Genomic DNA, 23940 nt, shown 5'->3' on the forward strand with positions numbered 1-23940 from the left:
GTTGAATAGCTTGCCTAAACATGAGTTTGCTCTACCGAGTACCATTGATCTGTTTCAATTCACTGGGTCAAGTAAGTACAGTAGTTACTCTACAAGGCAAGAGGAACAAATTGATCCATGTGCAATTTTAAGCAACAGAATATGCCATCCTTGGGTTGTTTGAAATCAAAGCAATTCATAAGACAGACTTTTTTTGACAAGTTTTAACTTGTGCATCACTGGTAACACTTCTATATACACAGTGTACACACACACACACACACACACACACAACTATAATCAAACGTCATGACATATTCAGCTTCAAAAGTTGTCCAGAACCAATTACCAACAGGTATGATAGACCAACATTGGGAAAGGGAACGCTAATAGTGTTTCCATGTTACACTTGAAGATGGGAGTCAAAACTAGCAAAGCTTACTACAGCCTATGCTAAGCTATACTTGCTATGCTAACTCAACATGAAAGTATTCAAAGACACCAGCATACACTTAAAAGTCTTCTCTAATTGTATTTAATAGGTCTGAATAAGAAGTTGAGAATTATTTTGACACACTTTTTTATAGATCCGATTTTGTACTCCCCTGAATGTCCATTGACAACTGACTGGGCTATTAGAATGACCTCAACATCCCTTGTGGATCTTAAAAAGGGACACTCACTCTGTAACCTAAAGACAAGGTAACACAGCATGTCAGCGAAGTGATATCTTCCTCCCACATTAAAACAAACAAGGAAACGAAGCCATACAAATACATTTGGGAGACAGATTCCCTCAGCCGCTAATGTAGGCAATAACCAGATTCCCCGGCTACCAACACCAGCATCCTGCCCGTATCGCTATCTAAGTCCACACATCCATCAAGCTAAAAGCAAGATGGAGTCTCATTGAAAGTCCTTCCTGATATTTAAGCTCTCAGTTCTATCCTGTTCCACTCTCTCGCTCTCTAATACTTGAGAGGAATATCCTGCTGTACTCATCCTCCTGAGATTTCCCCCCAAGATAAGTCTCTTGACGAGCACACTGCTGAATACGCAAAATAAAAGTAGAATTGTGGGAGAACTCGCTTGATAAAACGTTAAGGTCAACTAAGATGTCTTTACTTCAACTCATCCAAAAGTGTTAATTCACAGTGAATCTACAGAGAGGAGCAAGTCATTTCTACAGACACATGCCATAATTCACAAATAAATACTGAAACTCAATTACTCACCAAAAAAGGGCATTGGAAAGGTCACTTGAAATAATGTCGCTCTTAACCGAGCTTTCAAATCACTCAGAGGCCGCAAATTGAAAACCAAAAGAGGAGTTTGATTGTGGGCATTGAATGCGGATTTTCTTAAGTAATTGGGGGAAATTGCATGTAGAGGGGGCTTGCATGTAGAGCGTCACAGAGGTCATTGAAAACCAGCCCAGACCTCCTCCCCTTCTTCCTTTCTTCCTTTACTCCCTCCGAGCCACAGGGCACTTCAGCTCAGACAGAGCAGACTAGCAATGACATTTAAAAGTCATCATTAATATCAAAACAGGGCCTTTGGGGCACGCATTTCAGTTGATCGCCCAAGAAACAGAAAAATTGTCAGATGGAAGGGGTCGACGACTGCAAACATTAAGATTGGAGAGTTTGTTTGTGTAAATGGCTGTCATAATGGAGATAAACACAACTCGTACCGTTGGAATTGTCCATCGTCGCTCTAAAAAGAAGGGCTGCCTCCCTCAATGTACCAATGTTCTGGCTTCACATCTGTACAGATCGGTCACTGCATACATCACTGCCTTATCCGCTTGTTGCTCACATCCCGTCAACACAAAACAATAGCAAGCAAGATGCCGATTCTTTTATGAGCGCATTTCGCAAGTGGCTAGTTTGCATCAACTATCTTCACTAAAACTACTACAAAAGGTTTTTGTGATGTTCTGGAATGTCTGCCTCGTGATTTGTTGAGAGAGTTGTCCGTCTGGACCCTCGCCGGATAATTTCCTCTGTGTTTTTTCGAAGTAAACAAAGAGTCCGTCATTAATCCCAGATTCTAGTCAATGTTGCCTCGGGTCTGGCTTTCCGAGACTAAAGAGTCCCTATGCTGGCTTGTGCAATTATTCAACCTTCTCTACTGTCAGCCAGTTTCTGAAAGCACCAGCATGCACACAGTCGATGATTTGTGATAAATATGCAATCTCAAATCAAGCCCGGATTGGAAAATACACCAAAAAAATACAAAGTACGAGGAAATATCATGATGAAATACAGTATTTAGTTTCCGGCTGCAAACTACACAAACCAAATCAGAGGGCGGCCAATTCAAATGAGCTCTGATTGAATTGAATTAACGAGGGAGGGGCTGATTCAACACATCCAACGTCTGTCTCTCTTCCCCACGTCGCTGGATCTGCTCGGCCCACAAAGCGGGTGATTAATTAGTGCATGAATCATGTGGTTGTTATTTGATTAGAGCAGAGGGAGGCGGTCACGCCCACTTGCGCTTTACAGCGAATGAGATTGCGTCACCTGTGGCATCCCAAGACTGTTTATGGAATGGGGGGTAGGCCTACTTCAAAAGTGACTGAAAGGTTGAAATGTTCCATTCAGTATAAATAATTGTTCATTTTTAAGTGAGAACTAGCATTATGAGTAAATTAAGTTTAGATATATCCTCAGGCAATTCAAATCTAAGGGACCTACTCAATCAGAGACAATTATAAGACAACATTGAGCAAAATGTGCTTTTGAACAATTGCCGTTAATAAAACAAAGCGAAAACAAAAATACATCATGTAGACATTTAATCAAACACGCTTTGCAATGCAGAGAAATGTCATAGTTCATTCCCAATTATGTGTTCCGATTCCATAGAACCTTTGATGTGTCAAAAAATTCCTCACATGAAATTCTTGTCGTGGAAGACCAGACACCAAATGAAACATGGGTAGCTCTCCAGTTCCAGGTATTTTTCAGTGGATCCTAGATTGACTGGCCCTTCAAACCACACTGATTATTTATTGGCTTTTGACCACCTCAAACAGCGCTGTGGCAATTAGGATGAGTTAGTCTAATAGGGGACAAAGCAGGGTCTGGTCAGCCATTCTACTTGCCAGTGAAAACAGGCCATTTGTTTTGCTCCCACTCCTCTCCATCGGCACTTACCTTTCCACATCTGGCGACACACCAAGCTCACCAGTATAGGGGAAGTGAGTAAGGCTTGACAGCGCTAGCGACACTCTCAAATATGTGCCTCACCTGTCAATTTAGCAGCCAGCTGTGCCAAGGGAGGCAATAAGCTCTTACTGCATCAGAGAATTTGTGAATTAGCCCCAAGGTAAATTACAGGGGAACAAAATCAGCAATGTCAATGGCTGGGACTACATCGACTGCCTGAGTAACAACTAAACCTCGCTAGCTCTTGCCCTGAAACTGCAAAAGCTGTGAATTGCACCTTTTAATTAATTCATTGGATATAGCCCATGCATGCTTAGGGATGGGACTGTTAGCAAGACAAATTGTGACAGTGGCTCACCTTACATATTCACAGTGCAACCACACAGTGGAGCAACATATGAAAGTGAGTCTCAGCGACACTCCCATTAACTGTTGATTCACACACTTGAAACTTTGAGGTGAAGTGATATTTCCATCCAACGAAGGATTCATTTAATTAAACGATACTCCATGCATTAAGTGCCGAACCATAGCAGACCTAAAAACAAGATGAAAAAAAGAGAAGGTGGCTTTTCAGGGTCGTCAGAGCGTGATACTCCCCTCCAATAAGTAAATTATAGTTCATGTGGACGTCAATTTCTCTTCGGCTCAAGGAATATCAGGGATAATTAAGAGTGTGGTTCAATTACTTCATTATTCTCAGACAAAAAAATCCAGAGTTGAAGCCATTTGACAAATGTGTAGTCGATATCGAATCAACGATCACTAATACAGTGAAATGAATGCCACAGGATCTTAAAATCCAGTAATATTGAGGACTGAATAGGGGGGGAAAGTACATTTTCCATTTTTATGCTCTACATGTAAACTCAGTTGAATTAAATGTCCGGCTTCACATTAGCGAACTGCTGACTTAGTCAGCTGGTCTGAGCGCTCTTCCAGAGCCGGAAGACAGCCTAGGGAGCCGGAAGACAGCCTAGGGAGCCGGAAGACAGCCTAGGGAGTCGGAAGACAGCCTAGGGAGTCGGAAGACAGCCTAGGGAGTCGGAAGACAGCCACTGAGGCTACTGCTGTTCGTGGTGATTCACAAGAGAGGGTGAGTAAAAGAGAGCAAGAGAGAGAAATCTGGGCTTTGTTCAGCTAGCCGTCACATCGACATTGTTAGTCTATTTCCTCTCCTTTCATCTCCCCCCTCTTTCCCCTGGCTGCAACCCCTGTGTGCCTCAGTGTTGCTCTGGGGAAGTTATCAGCCAAAACTTACACCCCCTCGGCCTCCTCAACCCACCCAGACACACACACACACACACACACACACACACACACTCATTGACAGAGACACCCACACAAACCTCCAGATTTGGCATTACTATTCTTACCTCAGCCTAGACACAAAGTTTAATTGAGGTAAAGAAATATATATGTTTTGCCTGTGTGAGGAGAGAAAAGGAACAGCCTTTTCTCACATGGACCACTGACACACAGCAGATGGCATCAACCAGCAACACCTGACTGACTGCACACAGGAAGGAACGTATAAATCTATCCCTGTAAAATGAGACAGTAAGACTCACCTCACAGTGTCAACGTCTTGTCTCCTCTTTCATTTTTCAGACAAGAAAGAATGTTGTCTGTCTCTATCTACTTTGAACGTTCCGTGACTGGATGACCAAGGGAAGTCACTTAAAATGCCATTCAACCGGACCGCCACAGACCTTTATTACGATCTAGGCCAGGGGTGTCAAACTCATTTCGACCCAGGGGCCGCATTCGGTCTTCAATGAGATCCAGTGGGCCGCACTGAACACGTGTTATATTTCCTCGCTGTCAAAATTAGCCCAAAAATGATCCTCTAGGGGAAAGGGGGATACCTAGTCAATTGTACAACTGAATGCATTCAACCGAAATGTGTCTTCCACATTTAACCCAACCCCTTTGAATCAGAGAGGTGCGGGGGGGGCTGCCTTAAATCGACAACCACGTCATCGGCACCCGGGGAACAGTGGGTTAACTGCCTTGCTCGGGAGCAGAATGACAGATGTTTGCCTTGTCAGCTCAGGGATTCGATCCAGCATCCTTTCGGGAATTTGATGCTCCCTGACTGTCTAGCTTTCATTTCAGGTGATTATTAGCGAGCTGGACACAGGCAAGAAACTGTATGAATGTAGGTCCATTATCATTTCTACAGTTTTCCTTTTTAAGTATTTTTAATTCAACCCCCCCGCCCCCCAAAAAATTACGAATATGAAGGCTGGATTGGACCTCAAGCTTTTCCAGAGGTGATAGTAAACCAACCCAAACCTTTTCCTATCCCTGAAAAGTTAACATTTTGGGAGTATATTATCCTGAGGTTTTCCTATGACAAAGGCCACAGGGTTTACAAAAAAACTCATCTAAATCCACTGTATGTTGTAATGAATAGGGAAAACCTGCAATGTTCCAGCCTGAAAGGCATCCAAGCCTCAAGTGAATTGCATCAACTGTGCTATTGTGAGCACAGACAGCAGAGTAAACACAGCATAACTCACGCCCGTGATGTCACCCTCCTGATGACAATCACCACATAAAGGATAATAGTATCTTTAGCCACAATATGATGTGGATTGCCAATAACAGTGTATTGGAGCGAACACCAGCGGGTGAGGATCCCATCTGGTAATGTTTGTCAATGGAAACCCGGACCTCAAACTGACAATGAAAAGCACTTAATCTGTTCTGACCTCAATCAGTCGACACAGAGAATAAACTACCATACGCTCACTCACAGTCCGACCACATCCCAAATGGCGCCCTCTTCATATGTAGTGCCCATAGGGCTCTGGACAAACCTAGTGCACTATATAGGGAATAGGGTGCCATTTAGGACACACGTCTTTCCCTCTCCACCACACAGATTCTATATTCAACAGCAGGACTGAGAGGAAGAGTCGTTTTCGGCAGCAAAAATAATAACGGATAATACATTTGACATTAAGCCCATATTGTCTCGGGATGAGAACCTGTGTTGCATTTATGAACTCTGCATGCTTATGAGAAATGTGGCAATATCTTTGTTTTGGAGTGCGAGGGTAAGCCAAGTAAGGACAAGAGGATTCTTAACTTTTGTCTGGTCCTCCTGCTTAGTGTGAGAGGTAGCCTTGGCAACAAAGCTACGTTCACAACTGCTGTACCCTTATATAAACTTGTTTGCCTTAAGATCCCTCCTCTTCACATGACATATACACATACTTTATTGGAGTACAGTAGCTTGAACCTTCATGATAAACTTAGGTCATTTATGTATTCCAAATTGCATATTCTTCCTGTCTAGCGTCATTTTTTGCTGCAGTTTAATATCCGAGGGGTAAAACGCATGAATTAATACAAATTATGGCTTCTAGCGGTTATGTTTACTTGCATAATGAAAAACACAAATTATTCAAACGTGTAAATTAAAATGGGATTAAATGCATTTCATATTTATAGCAACATCTATCACATCTAAATGGGCAACAGTATTAGATACAAGTGGTTTAGCAAACTGTTGAGAGAGAGATCTGATAAAAATCGACAAGTACACAAGGAGTTTAAAAATTGCTGGTCCACTCCTTCGGGCATGCACAAACATTTTTCTGGCACACACTTCCCCCAACAAGCATGCGCTCGCGAACACACACACACACTTCAAGGGTTAGAGAGAATATACAGTAGTCCCCCCCCCCCCGGCTCTGTTAATTAGCATAGATAGCATTGGGTGTTGTAGTAATGTGGGTAGGGAGGGATACCTATATACCACAGGAAAGATGCTAGCTAGCGTAGCACTCATACAGTAGGCTACGTGCAGGTTGGCACCGTTCAAGCCTCTCTTACCCTCCCTTTCATCTATCCCTCCCTCTGGGTCTATAAATGCCCATGGATGGTTGGGGTCACTCAACACCCCACCCCCACAAATACGTTTTCTAGGACAGTCCCCAAAACATACAAGTATGGTGGCACCATTTAGCCCAGATGTACATATATGAGGATGTCCCTTTGTCCCTCTATATTTAGGACGACGAAGACAATGTTAAGATAGTTCCTTGTTTACTCTAGTCTACACACCCAGGGGAATGGTGCTGGCTAGCGTGGCTAGCGTAACTACAGCACATGTGTAGCGTAGCACCCATACACGTGCCGGGTGACAAAAAGCTCATGTTCTGCCGGCGCTCCGGGAGCGCACAGTAGCGTGAGCAGCTAATTGAGTCGCGTGGCGGAGCGCTCCCCGAGATTATTATTAAACATGGACCTGCCAGTCATACCGTGACACGCTAAAGGAGAGAAAGAAGGGGGAGAACGAGATACAAATGAAAAGATGAGGATGAAGGAGTGAGAAGAGAAAGAGGAGAGTATAAAAAGATGAGGGTAGGAGATGAGAGAGAGGAGGAGAAAGTTGGACGGGGAATAAAGAGGGGGTGGTGGAGGCGACAACTCCTCGATGCCTCGCTCTTCAGGCACCCACAGAGAGCAGGTAATCTCATTGAGCATACACTCGGTGCACAACAATGGTGTGGTGTCGCTTCGATTAGCTTGGGTGGCTACGCTACAACTGCAATAACAGCACCCAGTGAACCTCCTTTGATTCCCTTTCGCTCCCCACGTTTCAAATGGAAGTGATCACACGCAAGGCTATTACGCGAAGACAAAAGGCGGGGACTTGGAATATGCATGGTAAGGGATGTTACCCACCGTGTGCTGTTAAACGAACCGTGACTTGAGTTGGAACGTGTGGAGAGTTTTGATTTGGGCAACAGTCAGACGTAGCTACGCAGTTCACTTGAGAATGAGGCGTGAACATGAGGTGACCAAGTTCGCGCGCACACAGTGTCGTACAGTGTCGGCTCCGGGAACAAGGCAGTCGTCTTGATAAAGGCTAGAACCTTAAAACGTATAGTGCATTGCCAAAGATCTAGTTAATTAGCATCAACAAGAAAGGCAGTACTAACACTATTAAAATGTCTACCATACTTAATGAGACTTTATTCAAACAGCAGACTGAGTACACACACTGTCCCTTTTAGAGGGCCTGTAGAGAGAGATATCTCATGCCACATTGCTTGATGCTGCACTGCAGAGTGACATGCTCCTTTCCCTGGGTCTCCCGTTCCACTGCTCTCTCCTGCCCATCTCACCAGACAGAAAGGACTGCATTATCACAGTGAAAAAGGATCCCCTTCAAGTCCCCCATGCCACTGAACAAGGGCCAGTGATCAGGGAGTGTATGCGCTGTGTGTGTGGGGGGGGGGCACTACTGGGGAATGTGCACCTGCAATGTTTCTCAGTTGACACAGTCAGTCTTTTGTGAGGTCTCTCCATGTCCTATCCATTGAAATCTCCGTGGTTTTCCAGGATGAAAATAATTACAGAGCCCCTAAATGACCGCTGTTAACTGCGGACTCCTCTCCTTTTGGACTGTCCTGCCATTTTAGGTTGGAGACGACATACTATGTGTCAAGCATCTCAGAGTTGCCTTTCAGATCCTAATGATTCCGATTATTATGGACAGGGATAAAGACGGGCCAATTTTTTTCTCATGGATGCAGTGAGAGAGGGAGGTTGTAATAGATCTAATGCCACACACAAAAAGTCCAAAACAACTACAATCAATACCTAAAAATGAATAACTTCTTCAGGAACAGCTCTGAAGTAAATACATACAAATGATGCCTTAGGAAAAACACCGGATGCCCAAGCACTTAATTCCTTTTCTTTCTTATCTTCCTTGGTGTATACTGTAACCTGTAGTGTCTGCAGGGTGAGAGAGGAGGTTTCATTCCTATCATGTCTCCCCACTCCCACGGGCATGCAGCTAACAGCCTTAAGCTGGGCCCTGGGTGGACTTAGGGGAGGACAGTGGGAGGTGACTTCACAGGGTGATCCATCAATGGCTAAATTGACAATCTCTCCAGCGGCACGACAGCTCCCGTATGGGATCGAAGGCAAGCTGTGACCTCAAAGACTGCCTCAACAATTTCTAGTGGGGAGGGGGGCTATAGTGGAGTGTGTGTGGAGGGTCGGTATGTGTGAGAAAGAGGTTAAGGGAGTGTGTGTGTGTGTGTGGGGGGGGGGGGGGGGGGGGGGGGTGAAGGGTGTGTGCATGTGTGTCTCTCTCAAGATACCACTCGTCCAATCAAGAAGTACACAGATAACCTGAATCAGCGTGACCCTGACATTGTTACAAACAAAATGTGTAGGAGTAGGGAATCCTACTCCTCTGAGAGAAAGCTGTGTATCTCTTCTACCCTTTCCTCCCTCCTCTTTTAGTCTTCAAACACAATTATTAAGGAAATGCAATGGGCTGGCCAGATTCCCAAACGAGGCCGCAGCTTTTTCCTACAATAAAGCCCTTCTTTTGTCAATGGGCTCTATTGAATTCCCTCCATCGCTAGTGTGTCATATTGAAGGCCATCCTCAGTAGCCATCCCTTTCTGTCTCTCTTATCCTCAAGGTCTACAGGGCTAATCAGTCTCACTGTAATGTTTGATCCCAGCCTTCGGTCCCAATGTAGTCTTTACAATACTTCATATATTGATTCGACGGGGCATTCGTGTTGTCCATCACTTCCTACCAAACTTAGGGTAGAGTAGAGAGTTGGGGAGAGAGCGTGTAAAGCACTTTTTTTTCAGCACTAAACTTTTGTTTCAGGTAAATGTAATTATATCCTTTGTATTCTTGGTTTCAGAAGAAAAGAAAAAGCGCTTAAATTCTCCGTCGCTGGTGAAGTGGTAAATTACAATTGGGGGGGGGGGGTGGCAGTTTGGATTGAATGATAAATGATTAATCCCTTCCTCATTCCATTGTGGTGTAAAATAAAGGCTGTGCTTGTCTACATTGTCCTCTGAGCTCCATTAGGAAAATTATCATGGTACTCTACAGTGGACCAATTGCCCCCAGGTGGGAGAGAACAATCAGCTAAGAATACCAGACTAAAGCCATTTCTCACACATAGAAACAACGGCAAGGCTTTTATTAATAAGATGCTAAATGTGGAATCGTAATGTACTGTGTGGGGAGGGGGGCTATAGTGCCTTTTGTGGCAATTTTGTTTGATATGGTTATATTTTGTTGTTAGGTTGACCCTTTGACTGACATAAAATGCCACACAGTAAAAAGGAATAGACCAAGAACAAATGATTGTGTCCTTGAGTTGATGTGCCTTCGTTCTCAGCGGACATACTGTAGGGGGAGCCTGTTCAGCAGGCCATCCTAGCAGTTGTAGCCTATTGGTGTTTAAAATGTTTCATGTCCAAACACGAGCCATGTGTCCCATTTCACAAATCAACAACACCAAAACAAACCAATCAATGACAATTGGCTAACGTCTACCTTGGACCCAGGAAGTAAAAACGCACCTCTAAAAAAAAACCTGAAGGAATCCCAACCTACTGTAGCCTATTCTTTGTTTGATCCGCACGGAACAGCACGCTCCTATGAAACCAGATTCATCATGAGATTCAAATGAAAAAGCCCATGCAAAGTACACATATCAATTTGCATGAGAAGTGCCTAAGTACAGATAGAGCCATAATCCCTGTAATTAGGCAAAGCATACTGTATGACCGTGAGGGGTGGATTTAAAAAAAATCGCTGCTGCCGTGGTGACACATAACCAGGCAAAGAGGATGAAGGACAGCCTTGCCCCCCCCCCCGACGTTGTGCCTGTGTGTGAATACAGTATGTGGCGGTGGATGAGCTTACAGGGCCAATCCTATAAAGCACTGGGAGATTTGCATAACTATGAGTAGTATGTATAGCAGGCTTTGATTGGAACACCTACGGTATCCTAACCTAGACTTTCCATGGAATGCAAATAAGCCAGATATGTGAAGGAATGTCAGTTTGTTTTAACGTAATGCTGTTTTCTAATATTAGCTTAACCATCTGGTGTACGTGTGTGGTTAATACACAGAAATGTCTGCCGAGATGAATACTTAATTATGCAAATTGGATAAAGTGATTCTCTCTCACACACACACCATGTCTTCCATTTGTCCCTGCCTACTCACTTTTCTCCCACTTGACCATTTTCTCCCCAACCCCTGGTCTTTTGGGCAGGAAACCCTGTAGCGTTTGAAGGGTCACTATAATATTTATCTGCGTAGTCCGTCGGGCGCCACACGCACACATTACTCCACCTAATGTAAACCAACATCCTCCGCCACTTGACCCAGCTGTCAATATCAGTCCTCATTAAACGCCATTCAGCCCGCCACAAGCCACTTTAAATGGCATCACCCGATGCTTACCGAATTATGCAATGGGAGCCGCATGGGGGGAATCCTAATTCATTCATTTGGAAGATATATTTGGGGGGGGGGGGGGCAGTGCGAACAAACTATAAAACTTGTAGGGGTATTTAACCCCACGAGCACAAAAAGCCCAGCGCTGCTTAATGTTGCTGTCATGTTTCACTCGGGGTTCTGAGCTCTGACAGCACTTTGGCAATGGCGGAGGCAGACGATGGACGCCACGAGAACGCAAAAGCCACTTTCCTCTCAAGTATGAGTAAGAACAGGGTATTGATTTTGTTGCTAGGTATGGAAGATAAAAATAAAAAAAATCTAATAATAAAAGGCAAAATGCCAGGCAAGATATATTGGGGAATTACACCACTTAGATGATTGAATTAGAATACAAAGAAACCTGGATTATGCACATTCAGGTTATCCTAAAACAAATAATTCTATGAAAATTATACACGGGTGAGTTGACAATGGGTGGAACGAACCGGAAAGACTGACACAGCAAATAAACATTTTATTCAGTAAAGAGAGATATGGAATAAACTGGCATCCAATTGACAAATGTTTAATCAACCCGAAGAATTTTTTCCTGACTATCTGTGCAATTTCAATATTATTAAATGGGCCTAACAGAGTTATAGTAAGGTGTTGAGAGCAACACACATCAAGTAATTTGTGCCCATGAATGCTAATGTGCTAAACTGCATTGCTCATATTGGATTCTTTGAGTAAAAAAAAAACACCAGGTAAAAGTCTTACCGAACCCCCAAAGAATCAAAACGTTTCCCTAAAACATGCAGCTTTTCACTCTCGCTGTAAGCACTTTACACACCAATTATAGTCAAAGTAAAAGCTCACTTCCAACTTTAAATCTCAAATGACCTTCAATTCTCTTTGGCATAAGATGCTAGCGCCTGTCATCTTGTTTTGTTGACGTGCGCGTCACGTTCTCCCCGGGATACAAGGGAGAACTAAAACAACGACTCATACAATTCAGATAGAGCTTGACCTTTTACACCAACAGTACCCCGACCTGCTCAGACGAAGCAGGCCTGTTACGTTCCACGCTTCACAAACGCTCCATAATCACAACAAAACTGAACATGCCCCAGTAGGCTCTCTTGAAGTTTCCCCATTTGAAATAGGAGCGGGGAAAGTAATTTGTTTAATTAGGCAAATGCAGGGATACCCTGGTGTACAGTAGTGAATGCCTCAGCACAAGGAGATTCATTAAGGGATGTCAGGTTTGGAAACGTTGAGAAATAAACTATTTTTGGTGGGGTTTGTATGGAGCCAATGGGATTGGATTAGAATTAGCATATTTCTGATGGATAACCGTAGCCGGGGATGCTGGGATACCCTCAGGTGACATTTCACATCGGCTGCGGGAAGCGATCTGAATTAACACACAATATGCAAATGCTGAGGCGTGTAAATGCCTTGCAGTTGGGATTGTGAGTGTGCGTGCCTGTGTGTGTGTGAATGAGTGTGAGGTATTCCTGTGTATTCCAGTGTGTATGTCTCCCTTTATGTGTGGGTGTATGCCTGGATGGTCAATTACCTGCTAAAGCTCGTAGCTGAACAATATGCACAGGCGCACACACACTCACGGCAAATGTCTTCTTCCCTCTCCAGTGTGGCCAAATCCACTTCTATTTAGATGTGTGCGCTGGGCTCGTTTTGTGAGAAATGGGTGTCAGTTTCACGATTCTCTTGTCTCGAGGACTAGTCCATGGGGCATTCTCCCTTTGATTTCCCTAGAATGTAATAGATATGGAATCCTTCCTGTGGTATTGCACAATCACACGCACAAAGACATGCAGGTAACTGCCAAAATAAAGGAAACACAGACATAGTGTCTTAGCAGGGTGTTGTGCCACCACGAGCCAGAACAGCTTCAATGCACCTAGATTCTACAAGTGTCTGGAACTCTATTGGAGGGCATACAGAATATGGTTCACATCGTTTTCACACTCATCAAACCATTCAGTGACCACTCATGCCCTGTGCATAGCCACGGTGGCCTGAATAATGGCCTGCCCAGCATTTTTATACATGACCCGAAGCATGATGATATGTTAATTGCTTAATTAACTCAGGAACCACACCTGTGGGTAAGCACCTGCTTTCAATATACTTTGTATCCCTCCCTCATTTCCCTCATTTAAGTGTTTCCATTATTTTGTCATGATGAATGTGGCGTTGCAAAGGCGTTTGGCCTCCTCGTCATTACCCAATGACAGGAGAACTGTGTGTGTGTGTGTTCGCTTCTCATGTGTTTTGGAGCATGGCTTACCCTTCTCACCCCTTCTCCGTCAGCTTGTTTGTCTGTTCTGCCTCCCTCCCTCCCTCCCTCAGCCTTCCCATTGCTCCTCAACTTGGAATCCATCATTGAGTTAATCCCAGAAATGTTTAGAGATCCCAGCCACTCCGCACCGACGTTCCCCCAAGGGCATTCCCTCGTTCCCTCTCCTTACTTCAGACGGGTTTAAGTGGGAAGGGGGTCGGACGGTTGTGTACATGTTGATGTACAAACATAGGAGGCAGGCAGAGGCAGCTGTGAGCAGAGGAGACCATCTCTGCATCCCAAATGGCACCCTATTCCCTACATGGTCCACTACTTTTGGCCAGAGCCCTGGTGGGCCCTGGTCAAAAGTAGTGCACTATATTGGGGGGGGGGGGAGGGTGCCATTTGGGACACCGCCATTATGTGGGTGTGATTGGAGCATATTCATGTGCATGGTCTGAACATATTGGGAGTGGAGGGGGTTGACAAGGGATTTCCATTCCAAAGTAGGACAGTGTCCCCCGGAGGGGAGAGAGACTGCGGAGAGAAAAGAAACCCCTGCGCGAGCATTACAACCAGAAGCATTCCAAAACACCTGGGACTAATCTGCTGACAGCATCTAGTAATGCATGATCTTTGCCCCACTTCAAAGAATAAACACTAAGCCACTTTGAGGCTAACAAAATAATAACTAAGACACACACAAAAATACTGGGTGTTATGTTTTCTGTGCATCTGTATCTCTTCTTTGTGGAGAAAGAATTACAGCGCCACAGCAGTCGCAGCGTTTTTAATATGCAACCCATTGTCCGACATTTTATCTCCCAAGCTCTTTTGGCGGGTCGGCAGTAAATTTGCAGCTTCATAATGTCTCGGTTCCCTTCGGATCAATAGAGTAATACAAAAGGCAGGTGTGTGACACATCGAAGTCACGTAACACCACTCCCAATAAACATTATGGCAAAACCATTATGCGGAAGAGCTAGCTTTGATTAGCGTGCCGCTAAAGTGCAACGCCACCCAGCCAAAAGATACAGCACCAAAACAATTACATTTGCATCGAATCTCTCGATAATGTTTTTGCCGTATCAAATTAGCATCTTCATGGGCCATTGCGTAATGCCTCCCCCCGTTCCCAAACCCTAGTTTAAGCTGAATTTAAATTACTTAATTTACTTTTCCACTGAAACAAATGGCAGGGGCCAAGGGGAGACTGGTCAAATCTGAGGTGGTTGCAATTTGTTCAGAAGGTAAAAAAAAAAGAAAATCCTGAGAATTGATGTCAATATCCTAATGCAGAGCCCAGTGTACCGGTCATGTCTTTTCTTACCACACATTTTACTATCTTTCCTACGTGCGCTATGCCAAAACTGTGTTAATAATTCTTTGAAAACAGTTTATATTTCTATTGTCTGGAGAGTGAGAAAAACAGAGAGTGTGTCAGAGAGAAATATACTATACATAGACAGACTGATACATAGGGGACAGGGGGGAGAGAGAGACAGAGATTTGGGGAAAAAGTGAGAGCAAGGGAATTTGGGAAAAACCAGTAATCAGTCACCATGGATGGGGCAAGAGAAAGACATTTTAAAATAGTGACAGACACTGAAACAAACTGACACATGAAATGGGACAGCGGCATCCCGGGCTTACCCAGAGCTGCTGGCGCGAACAGGCTGGCGAAGAGGAGCAGGCGTGCAGTCAACATGGCCCCTCCGCCTGGCTGCCGATCCGCCCAATGGAGGGGTCAGGCCTTCCCTGGTGGGCCTGAAGCAAGTGCTCCGTGTGCTACGGTTCCCTCCGCTGCGCCCAGTCCTGTTTTACGGTCCTCAAAGCCTATCCTGAAGAGAGAGAAATGTGTTTTGGGTAGAAAAAGTACCAAATTAATAGTTGAATTCGAGTTGTAAACCTTAGGTGGTGTATACAGACAAATAGTCAAGGAATATTCCAACAAGGCAATGTTTTGTGAAATAAAATTACTTTTTATTTCCAGTGAAGAAAACTAGCTTGATGTATTGTAACTTTAGCAGTCTCTCAGGCTACGAGTCATTCATGTATTCTTTCACCAATTGTCCGTCAATGAGATACAGCTAGTTTCTCAACATTGAGTATGAACTGTCAGTATGTCAGTATGACAGTGTTTGGGAGCGTTCAACCGTACAACAGTATAACGGTCATGGAGGATGTTTTGCAATTGACTTTTGTTTGTCCATGTTGTGTCAACCAGCCCCAGTTACTCCCATGTAGAGTAACACACTACTCCACTACCACCACACACTATTCCAGTCAGTCTCAGAGTATTTTCAGACAGTTGATGATAATTGCTACCGGAAAAGAGAGTGCCTTTTTCCCCCCTTTGCTGTGGGTGTGAACATTATCTTCACAGTTTGAGATTTGTCTGCAGCGGAGAATGTATAGTACAGTGCGTCACAAGCGGCCATTGTGGTATAGCCGCCTTTTTCCCCATTATCAGAAAATAAAATGGTCTCCCATGTAATTGTATTGAGCCGCAGTGACCCATGGTAAGCGCATGGGAGGGTTGGCACTGGTGAACTGGTGGGTAATGTGAATACTGGTGGGTAAAATCGTGAGGCTATTGCTAGTTACCATAAAACAGGGTCAACATAAACATTAAATATGTTGATAAGGAATTTTGTCAAACAAAAGTAGCATGTCAATTTTGAAACATTTGGGAATACGATACGCATTGTCTAATATTCACCATTTGATGTTGTGTCGTTTGTCATGAATCATAATATCAGGATAAAAATGCAACTGTATCGTCAAAATAGAGGTTAAGACAGATTTAGCGAATAGCCCCCAAACGATCTATTATAGTGCATCTGCAACATATCATAATCCCAAATTACAATCTGGAGCTATTTAATCCAAAAGAGCACAGACAATGTTTATACCCTCTACAAATGGTATTGAGATGCTGCACTTAATCTCAATAGAAAATATATTTTTTTTAAATTCTGTCTCAACTGACTTTAAAAAAAGGTCAAAGAGCAATCACAGTTTGACCAGGCAAACCAAAATGACTGTACCTCCCAGCTGTACTCAATCTCAATTCCCATGCATGTTGGGGATCTCATTTGGTTACGCGTTCTCTTTCTTGATAATCCCCCTTCCTCCGTTGCATGACATTTTCAGATCGCATGTAGCAGGAATTATCTAATGCATAATCCCTCCAAAATTCCAAACTAGATGAAGATTTTGAGGACAGATATTGGAGTTAAAAAAACAGAGGGGTACAGCCTATCAAGAGTGGCCCATTCCATACAAAAGGGAATTTATAAAGGGAATTAGTATAGGGTTGTAGGTCATTGTACTGTACTCATCAGTTAAGCCCTGACTAGTTTTAGCAGGTTGACGGTTATTGTCATCAGCCTTGTCCTGAAGGTAGAATTAAGTGATATCCCCCTTAGATAGGCCGGCTGCAAAGTAAAACATGGCTATAATGTAAATGAAGGGAGCGTGAAGGAAAAGCAGTCAGTAAGTGCTCAGCATATGTGGGATCTCTTTCAAGACTGTTGTAAAAGCATTCTAGGTGAAGCTGGTTGAGAGACTGCCAAGAGTGTTAAAAGCTGTCATCAAGGCAAAGTGTGGCTATTTCAAATATCTCAAATATATTTTGAGAGATATAGATATATTTTTTTATATAACACTTTTTTGGTTACTACATGATTCCATGTGTGTTATTTCATAGTTGTGGTGTTCTAAAATGTTTTACTGGTAGTGTATGTACATGGGCTGTTTTGAAGACAATGCCGTGCTGAATCCCCCCCCCCCCCCCCCTCTCAAACCATGGTCTAGCGAGGGCAACTGGTTTAGACCATAACGCATTCATTTTGTTCTGTAGGCATAGTGTTTAAGGCCTGCGCATGAGGTCATGTGGAATGGCATCCCATTATTTGATGACACAGATACCCTTGCATATGAGCTAATAATTGAGAATAATCTGTCTAGTGGGTGAGGTAAGAAAAAGAAGATCTCAAAACAGGATAAGATTGATCATCGCAATACAGGAAATTTGAAGCGTGAAATACAGGTCCATGATCTGATTGGTGCACAGTGAGGAAAAAGTCATGTCAACGTGCTACCAAGCAAGGGGCATGTTAATTATGCACCAAACGGAAGAAAATGGACTGAAACTGAAAGGGACAACCTGGACTTGTGCAATAAGAAACAGACCTTTTCATTTACCAATTCAAAACTTTTTGCTAAGGTGTGCCCCACTGAACACGACCCAGCTAGTTGGAGACATTCTAAAATGCGATCAAAAAAGATGGCCTGAAGGATTCATGGGGACACTATCACTGATTCCTCAGATGTGCTCTTCGGCGATGTAGCCTTCTTTTGTATTTTTTAGGAGCTCTGCACCCAAACTGTCACAAAAATATAGGAGGCTGGTCACCAGAACGACAGGGCTGCTGCTCCTGACAGGGGACAATGACGGCCAATCTAGACGGCCAAGCACCATGGACATAAGAGTCGCTTTCAATCTACATCAGTGGTGTGTGTGTGTGTGTGTGTGTGTGTGTGTGTGTGTGTGTGTGTGTGTGTGTGTGTGTGTGTGTGTGTGTGTGTGTGTGTGTCTGTTCCAAACAAAGTATTTCTCAATTTTCACATTTACAGCCTTTCACTAAGGAAACAATATGAAAGCAGCTAATAACGGGATTGTAACTTCAAATGATTGCATTACATGATGCACCTTACATGCAGAACTTGCTACCTTTCAGTAATCTTGTCATCACAATCATTAACACGATCTCTCTACAAAAGAAGTGTGAGCGTAAGTAGGAAAAGTAACCAGCCACTGAGGAACACGTATCCGAAAATGCATATTTATGAGTAAGGGCTTGGACCGGTTTCAATCCAAAAAGTAAAAGAGACTCGGTTGAAAACCCAGACTAGGTTGCCAACTCCTCTTATATTCCGAGGAGCCTTATGATACATTATAGTGGCTGGCGTTAGAAGGGTACTTGTTCAGTTAAATCCCTTTAGATAAGGCTTCCAAACTCACTGCATGCTAGCAGTAGCGCCAGTTAAAACCACTTCAATTAAACCACTTCATTACAGAGTCTCAGACAGAAAACTTTTTAATCAGTGTTGTTGTTTGCCGTTGTTTTAGCATTCCGCCAGTGCCAAATAGCCTAGATGGATTTTAATTGTGTTTTTCATGGTCTATCTGGTGAAAAGGGGAAAGGACAGTGGATGAAGATAACAGAGGAGGAAGTGTGTGTGTGTGTGTGTATGTATATATAAATATATTATATATATATATCCACTGATTGATGAAGTGCTGTTATTCAAATTTTGAGGCAAAAAATGGGAGACAAAGATATATGGAAGTAACAAAAGAAACAGGCAAATCACTTGGCTGGCCTCGCTTGAGCGAAAGTTTAAAAAAAGGCCCCCCGATTCAGTTCAAATCTAGGGAACATGGAGCTACAGTGATAGCTTACCCTTCAGTTGTAATGGATAGTATTGATCCAAGCAAAAGCAATATCTAGTGTTCTCTCTTCACAAACCCCCATCCAGTTTCATCATGTAGTACCTTTTTTCTTTGGTTTTAGAAAATGGAAACAAAGGTAAAATGGAGGTAGCTAAGCTAGCATAATAATATAATAATTAGGGAGTGCGTATATAGTCCTGTTTCACTGTATGTTCAAGTGGGTAAGCTGCACAAGTGTGAGGTGTTTTTTTCTTCATATCCCACTTCCCCTGAGACACCCTCGGAGAGTGGGGACACAGCCAGGGTCAGCCAGTATTGACGGCGACCCTGGAGAAATTAGGGTTAATTGCCTTGCCTCATGGGCAGAACGACAGATTTGTACTTTGTCGGCTATTCGATCCAGCAACATTTTGGTTAATGGCCCAACGCTCATTCTGCCCCTGAACAAGGCAGTTAACCTACTGTTCCTAGGCCGTCATTGAAAACAAGAATTTGTTCTCAACTGACTTGCCTAGTTAAATAAAAGGTTAATAAAAAATAAAAATAAACACCAGGCTACCTGCCCCCCCTACCATGCCATGCAAATGTTTCCTTGCAACAAAAACGCTAGCAAGTAGCATAGCTAACAGCTAGCTAGCTGAGTAGCTTATCAGTTCCATTATAATTTCAGTCCCTTAACATTCAACAATACTGTTTCCTTCCTTAAAAATTACCGACAAGCTATACTGAACTAAATTATAAAATCAACATGAAACAATTGAAGATTTTACTGAGTTACAGTTCATATAAGTAAATCCAGGAATTGTGTACATATCCTTGCGACATGGGGTTGTGCATTATCATAAGGTGATGGCTGCGGATCAATGGCACAACAATGGGCTTCAGAATCTCGTCACGGTATCTTTGTGCATTCAAATTTCCATAGATAAAATGTTATGTTCATTGTCCATAGCTTATGCCTGCCCATACCATAACCCCACCGCCACCATGGGCACTTTGCTCACAACGTTGACATCAGAAAACTGCTCGCCCACACGACGCCATACACGTGGTCTGCAGTTGTGAGGCAGGTTGGATGTACTGTTAACCTCTCTAAAACAAGGTTGGAGGCGGCTTATGGTAGAGAAATTAACATTCAATTCTCTGGCAACAGCTCTGGTGGACATTCCTGCAGTCAGCATGCCAATTGCACGCTCCCTCAAAACTTGAAACATCTGTGGCACTGTGTTGTGTGACAAAACTGCATATTTTGGAGTGGCTTTTTTGTCCCCAGCACAAGGTGCACCTGTGTAATGATCATGCTGTTTAATCAGCTTCTTGATATGTCACACCTGTCAGGTGGATGGATTATCTTGGCAAAGGAGAACTGCTCACAAACAGGGATGTAAACAAATTTGTTCACAAAATTTGAGAGAAACATGTGTCTGGAACATTTCTGGAATATTTTATTTCACCTCATGAAACCAACGCTACATTTTGCGTTTATATTTTTGTGCAGCGTAGTTGACTAGCTTATTAGTTGCATATGAATTTCAGTCCCTCAACATTTAACTTTACTGTCAAACACCTCCAGCGTACCTAACAATGATAACCTCTTCATGGGTAAATATTGAGATATTAAGAACAGTGGAGTTGACTGTGTTAGACAATTAGGCTTCCAAACACCTGCTTTTTCCTGTCTCAGAACAGCATGAAAACACGAGCTGTTTCTCAAGGGGCTCATGGGTAAATCTAAATCAATATCAGTCTAACGCAAAACAATGTTTTCCCCCCACAATGCACAATGGGTGTTTGTGTGTGGTTATCAAAGTGTGCCTGAGATGTCTTGCGTATATCCAGCTTCATAAGCCCAACAGCAGGGGTCTCCAACCACCTTGCAGAGCTAGCTGGCATGCAGGCGTTTGTTCTAGCCCAGCATCACACCCCCCAGACGGAATACCAGATTGATTATTAAAAATAAAAAATATAAAAAACAGGTGTGACAGTGAGGGCTGGAACAAAAGCCTGCAAAAGCCTGTGTGTCATGTCAGGAATCCTGTAAGAGTGTCATAGCATGTATTTCTATGAACAGGCTAAAGCAGTTGCCAAGTCATATAACTTCAGTGAGCCAAGCTGCAATGGCTCATCGTTCTAGCCTGTGGCCCTGCTTTTGCTGTCTGATGACACCGCAATCATACCTCTCTCACTGCAATCAGTTGGCACTATGCAACTGATATCAACATCCAATCTCAAGCTGCACTGCTCCTCACTTTGAATGTGTTCCAGAACACATCAGTAATCAGGTACGCCAAACCATTTTACATATTTGGATACAAGTGCTCGTTTGCATGTCATTGGCTTGTAAAACGTGATTGCCACAAGCTCCATGTTGAAAACATATGATTTGTTCGGACAAAAATGCAATACACGCACAACCAAACAAGTAATGCCTTGCTTTGAACGCCAACACTTCAAAACAGACTTCAACAGCTCCAGTATCTTTTCAAAATAATGACAGTAACAGGATATTTTCTGAAATTGCTACTTCTCCAAACTTCTACGGTTTACAAGTCAACATGATTTGGGGATATCACAGATCTACAACGCCCGTTTCAAAACCTAGTTGGCTAGGCCTACATTGGTATGATAACGATCAGAGTTGTCCTAAATATACATCACCACTTACAATTAGTTGACGTAGCTTCACAGTTTTTCCCACGCAAGGAAACTAAAGCCGTTTTCATTAGGGTAGAATGAGCTTATGCGTCCATGCAATGCGAGCAGCAACAAAGTGCAACCCGATCCTCAATGTTATCTGATGGGATCATGCGAAGTATAATGTTACCATGCCACACCTGCTTGAGTCACTCTCACATACACTACTTAATATGGGGCTAAATACCAACCCGCCAGATTTTGTTCCATGAATACTGTAGTGCGAATTTTTATTTTACTCGTCTTGCTGATGTATTATGTAAAAAATAAGCTATCAAAAATATTGTCCTAAATTCCTGTAGAAATACCACTTCCCTACATGGTCACAGAGGGCAGGTTCCTGTATTTAGATTAGATTCAGACATGCTACTGGGAATGGACTTTGGATTGGTTAGCTAGTGTATATCTAAACTGCCTGCTGTCAAGTGAGTCCTACGCCACAGCTAGCCACCGATCGACAGCTAGTAGAAGATAATAGCACTAGCTTTAGCCCATTCAGTTACTATGTGCTGGCACTTTCAAGACACCTGTCCGTGTGTGAGTGATGGCCGAGGTATTCGTCGGCAGAGATTTTAGCGTAAGCGCACGCACACACACAATCCCAAGGTGAGAAAGACCTTTGATTGTCTTGAAAAGCACTATATTGTCAGTAGGCTAGCGTTATTATTAGTATTACTAAACACATGCACATACTCAAATGGCCTGAGTTCCATTGTCCCACCAGGCGAGAGAATAAAGGCATGCAGGAGTTGTTGTGTAGTTAACTGAATAAATGCAGATATTCTGAGTATAAAAGGCAAGGGAAATCTGCCTTGAGACACTCCTCTATTATAATGCAAAGCTCAGGCACCATCAATTTTTCCATTCTTTTTTTTTCTTCCCTCTCACGGCACAAATGGATGCAGGGAGGGAGAGGGACAGAGAGGGATGGATAGATGGAGGAGTGAGGGATGGGTGGAGCAAAAGATGAAGGTGGTGGGTGTATAAGCGTGGCGTTCCAGCTCATGAATTGTCATAAGGCGCCCTCGGGAGGCCTGGCTCGAGGTAAGCCATGGCAACAACGGCTGATGTCGCCATGGCGCGTCAGGTGAGCGGGCGTTGCCATGACAACCACCTCACCCTGTTTGCGATTAACTACCCTTCGACGGGCGAGCCAAAACCTGAGATGATGTACTTTGCCAAAATGTCATACTGAAATATTGGAACTGGAATAAACACATTATAATCTACCTAGCCTATTTCTTGTTGGGTTTTCTTTTTTAAACCAAAAATTCTAAAATGGCGGGAGCCAATTTTACAAGAGACAGGCAGTTGTATTCTGGCAGAACAATACACGGAATGTAAAAACTCTACAAAAACATGACCTGTCCCTGAGTCGATGCAGGCACATATGGATTGTATAGGGTAGGGGGTCAACCTGCAATGCTGTCTGACATAACCCCAGCTGATTGGATGGACTGGGAGACAGGGGAGTGTAATTGGCTATGACCTAGCTGACCGTTCCTGTATTGGGATTCAGTCGGTCTCTGGCTGAACCGGAGACAAAAATCGGTCAAATAATACGGTCAAGAAACAACAGGAAACATGGCAACCACTAAATTGCTCACCAAGACTATGAGGGTCCCACTCTATTGAACCCATAGCAAATACAAACCACCTTACTAATCACTTATGTCATGAGATATGGTGTTTTGGCACGTTGCCTATTGACAAGCCGTCGCTCAAAGTTAAACGTCGTCAGAGGGAGCTCTCCTTTCCTCCGTTTCTTTCTCGGTTTGACTGGCTGAGGTCTCAATTTTGTCGTCTCGGAAATATTTCCTCCGCCTGGGTTTGCATAATTCTCCATTCACACCAGACTGCGGCGTCTGCAACCAAGTCAAATTGACTCCTTAAGTCACAGACCCATTCAAATCCATTCAAAAGGGCTGCCTGTCAGCACAGACACTTCACTCAGAGGCTGTAACGCGGGGAGTAAAACACAAATACAAACAGCAATTTTAGATGACGGGTGAATGGAAAACAGAGATTTTAGACATGAATAACATTGATCCCAATGTTGCATGTATTGCAATGTCATAATCTGATGCT

General features: G+C 43.4%; 1 protein-coding gene across 20 annotated transcripts in view; it reads right to left on the bottom strand.

Moving 5' to 3' along the window:
- The window catches only part of LOC129865730 (adhesion G protein-coupled receptor L3-like), a 306636-nt gene that overhangs the window by 220805 nt on the left and 61891 nt on the right, over positions 1-23940 (bottom strand). For all 20 annotated transcript variants that reach the window (XM_055938713.1, XM_055938710.1, XM_055938701.1 and 17 more), the window contains one exon: positions 15351-15538. In XM_055938713.1, the coding sequence (XP_055794688.1) occupies positions 15351-15405 (55 nt within the window). In that variant the 5' untranslated portion in view covers positions 15406-15538. The remainder of the gene's footprint in view (positions 1-15350; positions 15539-23940) is intronic.

The sequence above is a fragment of the Salvelinus fontinalis genome, chromosome 11 (assembly GCF_029448725.1).
Source record: "Salvelinus fontinalis isolate EN_2023a chromosome 11, ASM2944872v1, whole genome shotgun sequence".
NCBI lineage: Eukaryota > Metazoa > Chordata > Actinopteri > Salmoniformes > Salmonidae > Salvelinus > Salvelinus fontinalis.